General features: G+C 28.4%; 1 protein-coding gene across 1 annotated transcript; it reads right to left on the minus strand.

Annotated features, from left to right (window-relative positions):
- On the minus strand, positions 40-1,731 carry LOC104771143 (transcription factor MYB86). Its single transcript, XM_010495618.2, has 3 exons — positions 1,436-1,731; positions 1,204-1,333; positions 40-1,103 (listed from the first exon to the last, which is right to left on the minus strand). Exons 1-3 carry the CDS (start codon positions 1,566-1,568, stop codon positions 299-301), a joined length of 1,068 nt encoding a protein of 355 aa, XP_010493920.1. The 5' UTR covers positions 1,569-1,731; the 3' UTR covers positions 40-298.

Here is a 9,964-nt window from a genome sequence, read left to right on the forward strand (position 1 = left end):
ATTTTATGATTTGATAGAACTTTTTCTAAGTAAAAGATATAGATGTAAAAATAATTAATAATAATATGAAACTATATTGAGGTCAAAGTCATAAGCATGGAGAGATCGTAAGAAAAAGAATTACATCTTAGCAACAAGTAAAAAACTTACACGAGCAGAAAAAAATATACACAAACCAAAACCATATATATACTTACATACCAGCAGAACATATTATATATATGTATGGATCAATCAATAAACTCAGGTCGGTGAATGTGAATAGAAAAATGAAACTCTCTAATACACACATGTTAATCTAAAGGCTCTGATCAAACACCATGCTATTAAGTTTTTGTATATTCTTACCGTACACCTCAACGTCAGCATCATGCAGCAATGTTGCAGCTTCTTGGTTTGGTGACGACGATGATGATGCTGATCTCCAGTAGTACTTGGCTATGTCTGGCTTCACTTCTGCTTCTAAACCAGTTTCCGAGCTTTGGTTTTGTTCTGTGTAATGAAAAATCTCTGATGCCCATGACTTCATGTCTTGATGATGATGATCCACCACTGGATTATTATTATTGTTAGTGTTCATGACTTGGCTAGCTTCTGTGTAATGATTACCAAAGAAGGCACTGTAGATACTGTTGCTCTGAGATGGAATTGTGTTGCAGTAGTTGAGTTGTTGTTCCCAGTTGTTTGGAGCAGGATTGAAGTTTGAAGTCATTGGTGTCGGAGATGATGACGTGGACATCGAAGAGATTAAAGATACGATCTGGTCTGAAACTGTTGGAGTAGTATTACTTGAACTGAAACAAAACGCAGCGTTTTGATTAGTTGTGGTTGTAGTAGCCGGGAACCACCATGGACCTGATTGGGATGAGACGACCATCGACTGATCATGTGGGTTGTTTATGGAACCCGTTGACTTTACTACTTCTGATGACGTCAACTTGTGGTCTATGACGTTAAGAGTTTGAAGCTCGCTTGTTACTAGGGGTTTATGTGTTGTTGGATCAATGCCTTTTCTTCTCAGCTTCTTCTTAAGACATGAGTTCCAGAAGTTTTTGATCTCGTTATCTGTTCTTCCCGGTAACCGAGTTGCGATTTGAGACCATCTACATATTCAAAAGATGGACCAAAGATTAAAAAAAAATCAACAACTACATTATATATTCAAGAACTATATAATATGTCACTAGTAGCAAATTAACTAACCTGTTGCCTAATGCAGCATGGAGCTCAATGATCAAGCTTTCTTCGTCTTGTGAGAAAGCTCCTCTCTTTAAATCTGGTCTCAAATAATTTATCCACCTAAGTCTACAACTCTTCCCACATCTTTGCAAACCTATATGATCATATATATCCATGCTGATCATATACATCTTTGAAAAGTACATATATTCTTTTTCAACTATTTTTATAGTATAAGAGCACATGGAGAGCAAACCTGCGAGTTTAGGGACAGAACTCCAACAGCCATGACCATGTCTAGTGATGTAATTGAGAAGTTTCTCGTCTTCTTCAGGAGACCAAAGGCCTTTTCTTAGCTTCTGCTTAAAACAACAAGAATGTCTTCCCATTTTTTCTATAAAGAGAGTAGTGAAGAAACAAAGAAGCTATAGATTGTTGCAGAGAGAGTTTTGTGATATGTGAAGGTTTCTATAATTAAGGTTGAAGAAAGAAAGAAAGAAAGAAGATGGAGAAATTATTATAAAATGAGAGAAAATGTGATTGGCGATTTTCTGGTGTAAACACTTTTGTTATATAATCGTTGGGTGAATTAATTGATACCTTTTATGGGACCACACCCTATATTGAAAAATCAAGAGATGAACAAAAAAACCTAGCAAAAAAAAAAAAAAAACTATTTGATTTCTTTACATAATAGAAAGAAATGGTGGCTAATACTTTAGAGATTAACACTGATCATTAACTATTTTTACCTTTTTCCCCGAAAGATAGATAAAAAACGTGACATATCTTAAAAGAAGAAAGACAATCAACTTTTTAGAAATTTATCTACAATTAAAAAAGAAGAAGAACATTATTGTAGTCTGAAAAAAAAAAGAAATTCAGACTACAATATTAAAGAAAAATAGTATAAAACATGATAGTTATATATAAGAAAAAGAAAGAAACATGATAATTAAAATAGAAGAGGAAAAGAGGAAACGTAATTCAGAGACAATATATATTCTACTTCGAATTGTTTCCTACGTTTTGGAGATGATGATTTAAGTTTTTATACATCCACGAACAATAAGTATTATATTATATATATATATAAAGTTACATTTCCTCACAATCACCAACTCATTTTTTTTATTTGGGCCTAATCCTAAACACTAATACACTATGTAGCTAAATGTTTAAAAATCCATATTAAACCTAAATGTTTTAAATAAATGAATATTTTAAAATAGTAAAAATAATACTATTGATTTATTTTAGTAATAATATTATTATTCAAATTTTAACCAAAAATGATCATATTCCAAAATTTAGAATGGGTTAATAAGTTTTAGAATATAAGTAAGATTTTAATGCATGGTGGAGTAAAAAAAACAAATTATGTAATTGTATTTATAAAATTCTAAACATAAAAATAAAATTGAAGTGAAACATTAGTTTCTAAGGAACAATTTCACTTGTAGAAAAATAAAAAAATTAATTACTCAACATAACTTAAAAGTTTTAATCTAAAACGAAGATATTGTAAGGGTCACAATTTTTTTTTTGGAAAAAAACTATGAAAAAGAATGTTGAAAAATTAATCCATCTAAAAAAACACAAAATCAATGGTCACAAACTATAAAAAAAATTATATGTAAGTCATTACAAAAAAGTGACATGTATAGCATTTCTCAGAATGCATATTATCAACCGGAGCTACAATTCTATAACATGAAAAAAAAAAAAAAAATATAAAATAGGCTTGAGATTTTATCAATTTATAATCAAATGCTTTTAACCAAAAAAATTGCCAGAAATAACATATTATTAAAGTACACCATATTTTTTTTAGAAGACGAACCTAAGGTTACATCACAAAATTAACATCTGAAAATAGGGTTTTAGACATATATGTAACTTGGATTAGTTAACGGATGTCGGGTTTAATCAGTTCACCATTTAAGCATTCTTGACTTGGTCGAAAATTCTATTATGACAGGTGATGCATTTGGATAACTCCGTAGTAGCGACATAACATTAAAAATGTTCATGAAACTTTATATATTTGCATTTAATGTGGAATATCGATATGTTTAAATGATCTCTATAATTAGGTCAATGATCGACCTTTGGCGTTATAAATTTTAAAATGATGTTTTCATTGGATATAAATATGGAATGTACTCTTCGAGGGAGATTTTTAAGTCATTTTTTGTTACTACATGATATATTATTGATTTACGAGAAAAACATTATTGCGACACTAGACAATATATATATTATATATAGATTAGTAAAATAAGTATGATTTTTATTTGGATTTATCTTTTAAACTTCAAAAGATTAATTATATTTATATTTAATGATTCTTATTCCTAAAAATATTTAAATTAAAATCTCTCGCAAATAAATATAACAAATAAACATTATCTTCAATAATATATATGTTATATGTTACTTAGTAAAGTAAGTATAGTGTTTATATAGATTTATACTCAAAAGTTTCAATAAATATATTTGAGCTAAAAAAATTATATTGATAAAAAAATATTTTAAATTAAAATCACGTGCGTGCATGAGTTCAAATTCTAGTTAATAGTAAAGATGGGTTTCAAACCTACGAAAGTTATAACCCAAAAAAATTGGGAGTTTCCTATTTAGTAATAAAAAAACTAAAAAGAAAAACAAAGGGAAAGCCCATCGGTCAACAACAAACTCATTTCCATGAAAGCATTGTACGAGTCTAAAATTATTGTCCCCTCCAAAGTTGTCTACGGAATTTTAATATTTTTTTTTGTTTGTAAAAAGAAAATTAATAATTTTTAGTACTTTTTTTTAATACTATTATTATTTTTCCTACTTTGATCTCAAAAGAGACACCTTGATGTGCTGAGAATGCAAATAGTTCTTCAATTCAAGTACGCAAACTGATGGTGTGGAAAAAAATAGCCTTAATAAATGTTTCCACTATGCAATAATTTGGTCGCGTAACAACTAATATTCTTGTTTATATAGACATTAATTTTAATACTACTAGTTACCAATTTTGTTACTGGTAAGCTTTCTTTGATCTTATATTGAAGGCTGATCTAATTAACGTGTAAAAGAAACAAATAAAGTTAAGTTTGATTTATTTCGAGCATGTTTCTACACGAGAAGAACAATAAGTGTTTAGAAATAAACCTTTTAACAAAAAAAATAAGTGTTTAGAAACGTATATTATGAGAAGATGCGTTCTCATCATTATCGTATTATAGGAAAGAGAGTTTTTCTTACATAAATAATATCATGATTAGTTTACAACAAAGGTATTTTTTAATATATATAAAGCTACTAGCTTAGGTCGAGTCTTAAGAAATTATACAAACATCAGCATAATTGAAGAATATATCATTACAACGGAAGAAACACTCAATCCTTTGTATATACAACTGGCTTGTCTCCTTTGACATATTGTTGTAATTAGGGGAAGAAATCTCATAGATTACCTCAATTTTAATAATTGCGTGAGCTGCGTCACGAATGATATACTATTCTTTCAATTGAAATGTGATTTTGTCTTATGTATATCGTTTACATTTTTAATTACGTATATATAAGTGCACACAATATAAATGAACAATTTGACGTATATATACTTCAGTTAAAGTTATGAACTTATAAGAAACTAATTGCACTTAATAATATCAATATACTTGTATATATATAAGCAATGTAGTCGTCAATGAAAAAAAAAAAACAGTAACGAGAGAGTCAAGGCAGTTATATATATACCTTTCTTTTATGATATGCAGTTAAATTAGCCGATCGATGCCAACCTCGTCTGTCGTTTTCCAGTTTTATTAAATCATCTTTGCGTTGTCGAAATTGGACTCCAATATTGGTTGTAAAAAATATAAACTGGTAGTATAAGCTAAATGTTTTTATGTGCATAGAAAATTAGAAAAGTCACGGTGAAGTTTTTTGTATAGTTTGTAATGGAAATACAAATAAAGAATCGCCGCCTTTCAAATGATTGAGCATTTAAAAAATTTCAAGTTGGAGAGAGATTGACATTGACTTTGGTTTCATCTTCGAGAAGCCATGTTCATGAGAGTTAATTAGGATTTTGCCTCTTTCAAGGTTCTCTAGGTCCTGTACTAGAGAGGTCTATTATTTAAACGGAAACGAAGCGGTGAAAGATCAAGAGCTATATAAAAACAAGAAGAAGATAAATTAAATGGAGGATATAGATTGAAGGAGCTATTTTAGATCAAATGTTTGGTCCAATAGGTTGGCTATATCGCTCAAATTAGTGCCATTACTAGAAAATGAGATGTAAATTAATCATGCATTTTGTTAGGAGGAAAAAGTAGTTAGGTTTAAGAGAATGCATTGATCTGTAGCTTATCATTGACAATAATATATCATATAAACAAGGATTTGCATCTGTAAACTCTTTAAGGATACAGTTGATCATAAAACTTGAATAAAAAACAAAATTATACTACTACTAGTATATAATGTTGATTTGTGAAATTCAATCTCTATGGTTTTCCGAATAATTCAATATTTGGATGATACGCCGATCAACTTCATCGGTCAACTCGATATGAAGGTTGAATTAGTGATATTTTAAACCGACGATTGGATGTCCTATGTTTTATGTTCTTCATATAATTTTCTGTTTTACTCTTTACGTGTGACAGAGAAAAAATAATTATATTTGCAATTTTTTTAAAATTTAGTTATTATATCCATAGCGGCCGAGCCACTATTAAAGCACTCACATTAAGGTGAGCTCTAATAAAATTTGTAGTTTTATTTACTTTTCATTTTTTTTAGAAAACGAATTTGGAATTTCAAATCCTAACTTTTAGCATTCTACATAATGTAAATCTTAATGTAGTACTAACATATTAACGGTTTCTATAGTTGCAAAATGAAGAGTTTAATTATTGCTAGAGAGTAGCAAGAAAATAAAAGAAGATATAGATGCAAAGTCAAAATAATAATTGCTAACAATGTACTACTATAATAATTTGTGTAAATATTCAAAACCAACATGTCAATGAATTTCTATAGCTACCTGTTTTTCAAAAACTCCTAAATAGTTAGAAAAAACAAACAAACAATGAAAGAAAAAAATGAGGACGAATGGAAGAGGCCGAAGTTAAAGTAAGAGAGAGCATCATTTTGTAGTAGAATGATGATTGCGAAAGTGGGACAAACACAGAATTTTCATGATTTGGTCACAAGAATATATAAATTTCCTTGTTCAAAGTACAAAAAAAAACAGCTTGCTTAGAGAGGCAATACTATACGAAAGCAGTGAAGGAGAATGTTGAAACATCACTCTCATGTTCAATTCCGCAATGTGTGTAGCACCAGGCTTTTGTTTCCTCGTATTTTTTTTCTTTTCTTTTCATGAATACTATTATTGTTTCGTTTTCTATATATGATTGTTTCATTCTCTCAACATAATTATTAATCTGCATCATTCATCTGTTGTTTTTGTACTGCCCCCCCTTTTTTTTAATATATAACGTAAGAACATATATTTTAAAATAATATTTGATGCGAAGTACTATTGTGTTTACCACTTAAAAAGCTAGGTGTCAAAATTATTACTTATTTAAAGTCTATACACAGAAATAGAACTGACCTCTTCAAGGTTAAGTTGTTATTTTGAAAATTATAGATAAATGTTTTTGAATAAAGAGACAATATATTCTTGACAATGAGTTATATGATTTTGTTAAATTATATTATTTTATCATCCAATATTTTATATCTATATTAGCAACCCGAAAATAGTCAATTTTAAACTATTTTGTTCATTTTTCCAAGTTTTCCTGGTCTTATTCTTGAATTAAACGTAGAATAATATCATTCACATAAGCAACAACGCCATTTCAATTCCACGAGTTGGTCCAAAACTAAAAACTATATGGTTATGAGTTAGGAGCCTTTAATCCAAAATAATAATTTAAGAACCAGCAGATAAGGAGTATGAATCATGATATGTTTATGTAAAGACATAAATTTTACATGATTTTTCTTATCCCGGATGTAAGTTTTGGTCGGATAACTTACAAAGCGACTATTAGACGAAGTTAATATGGTTTCTTGTCTTTTATGTTACAATGGTAAGAATATAAACTCAAACAATCGGACCTATATAAAGGATCAAAGTCAATATATACGTTGTTTTAAATTGTTACTGAGAGTATAGTACATTTTTCAGTTTTTACTGGTTGGCAGCACGTGTTATAGCGACAAATAATTTTTTTTACCAAAGTAGACACAATATATTAAAATTATAGAAAAACAACAAAAACTCATAATAAGAGGAAAATGAGAATGACTATTTTGTATGACTAGCAAATTATAACACACATTATTCAATACATAAAATATTGAAAACATGTTATTGTAAGTTTAATTGAATATAATTAGTATATATATGTTTAGTTAATTTCACAACTATCCGTTTACCTCTATGATCACCTCTATCGTAAACGTCTGAACTGACATCAAACGCATGCAATTAAAAATGTTTTCAAGGGTTATAAAACAGTATGAAACAGTTATCATAATTGACATCAAACGCATGCAATTACGGTCGCCCACAATAATGACGATAGAAGTTGGTTGCGACAGGATCAATTTCACATGTAGTGTAGCAAAATGGTCCATGGAACTGAGTTATATAAGAAGCACCATCTTTGGTTAATTCATTGCTTAATTAGGACAAAACAACAAGCACGTGCTTTTTTCTAAGCATCCAAATCTTTGATGTTTCTATTGTATCACAACAACTATTTAGTGATTATATAGCTGACGTTATGCCACGTTGCCAAGACAAAGATGGAGGCATTAGCCGACGGAGAGAGATTAACAAAGGTCAGTGTCATCATTACACTTGCTGATTACAATAGTGAGTAGTAGTAACACGATTAGTGATAATCACTTTCCTCGCCGAAATGAAAATTACAATTAAACACGATTAGTGATAATCACTTTTTAAGCACGGAGGTTAAATAATAATTAGTAATTTAATATCCATGTAAGAAAACCAATCCATAGATTTTAGTTTATTATTCTTCATTTTTTATTTTGTATAAGAAAAGGTATTCGCCTTTATAAGAATGAGGAAATATTTCGGAACTTTTGGACAATTGGGTCCATGTTAACAGAATCCTTAAAATGATCTGTGATTAGTATTTGTTTAGTTAAAAACATTTTACGTCACTAAAATAAGTTTATTTTTTTCCTGACAACCATTAATAAAATAAAATAATACTTTTTCTGTCATATTTAACTTTTGTTTTAATTAAAAACACAATTAAAAAATAACCAAATATTTTATCATTTATAAAAATTCAATTAATTAAAAAATACTGCACCATTTTAAAAAATCATAAACTATGAAATTAATATAAATTGCGTATAGATACTTGAATAAATATATTAATAATAAAAAACAAAAAAAATCTTAAAACATTATATATTGAGACATAGTGAGTAGTAGTAACAAAAGGAAAGTAAAGTCTATGACGAAGATATATTTTAAGCTAGATGATTTCGTTTTAGAAAACAACCACAAATGCAATAAATAATTGAATTCAATAAATAATTGAATTCAAATTTACAATAAGTGAAATTCTCAAACTTCATTGATACATTTGATTCAAGTTTGAATTGCAAATAATTTAGGTACAGAATTTTTCTCTACCATATTTCATAGGAAGTAACTGTGAAAATAGAACATGAGATTGTTTGAAATTGAATGACAAAGCAAAAAAAAAGAAGAAGAAAGAATATGAGGTTATTTTGGAGTCAATCAGAACAAATTACAAATTTTGAGGGAAAATAATAGATTTAAATAGCTATTTTCTTGATTGTTCTGATAAATTTGTTCTTAGATTTAAATAATCATTATTATTTTAACTGTATAATTCATTGGAGGTATGAAAATGCAAAATATTTCCGATGGTCTATATATCATTCTTTAGTTCTAAGCAAAGCAAAAGGAATGATTAGAAAGTTTAAATAGCAGTTTTGAGTTTAACGACAACAATTAAAATGAAGTAAAGTTTGGAAAGATATTTAAGGAGGTGACATGGATTTTCAAAAGATAAAAAGAAGTAATAATAAAAAGGGATTTTGTCTAGTTGAAAAGTATGACCATGATCCTACTCATGCATAATTACATTAAGTAGGACCTTAACTCATTTTCCACATCTTTTTCTTTAAATGTTTATTTTCTAATGGACTTCATATTTTACATATTTGTATCCATATATCATGATTCATGGAACTTATGTGACTGATTTTTAGCATAAACAAGCAGTCAAAATATAATTTAATTATAAGTCTTCCTAATAGTATTTTGGATATGTTAGGTTAGGTCCCTATGCTTATTCCAAAAAAAAAGAAGATATGTTAGTATGCATTCATCTACCATCAGATTTTTTACTGTTTCAGTTAGAAGTAATTTTACTATTTTGTTATTCCTTGTTGTAAGCGAGAAACATACGTTTTTTTTTGTAGTTTATTTTTGTTTTCTTGATCCTGAAATCCACATACTAACAAATAATATATAAACAAATCATTTTTTCAAGTCACTTTTAATCTTCAATATCTAAATGTACATCAGTGCAAATTGGGTATCGAATTTTCATCATACTCTTACCTCGGTTTATTACTTGATTGACTAATTTTCGCAGTCGGTAATACTGGACAACTAATTTGCCTTTCAGAAAGAAGAACTATAAAGGAGTTAAAGATGTTTGTTCAAAAAAAAAAAAAAAAAAAAAAA

The sequence above is a fragment of the Camelina sativa genome, chromosome 20, assembly GCF_000633955.1.
Source record: "Camelina sativa cultivar DH55 chromosome 20, Cs, whole genome shotgun sequence".
In the NCBI taxonomy this organism is placed as follows: Eukaryota; Viridiplantae; Streptophyta; class Magnoliopsida; order Brassicales; family Brassicaceae; genus Camelina; species Camelina sativa.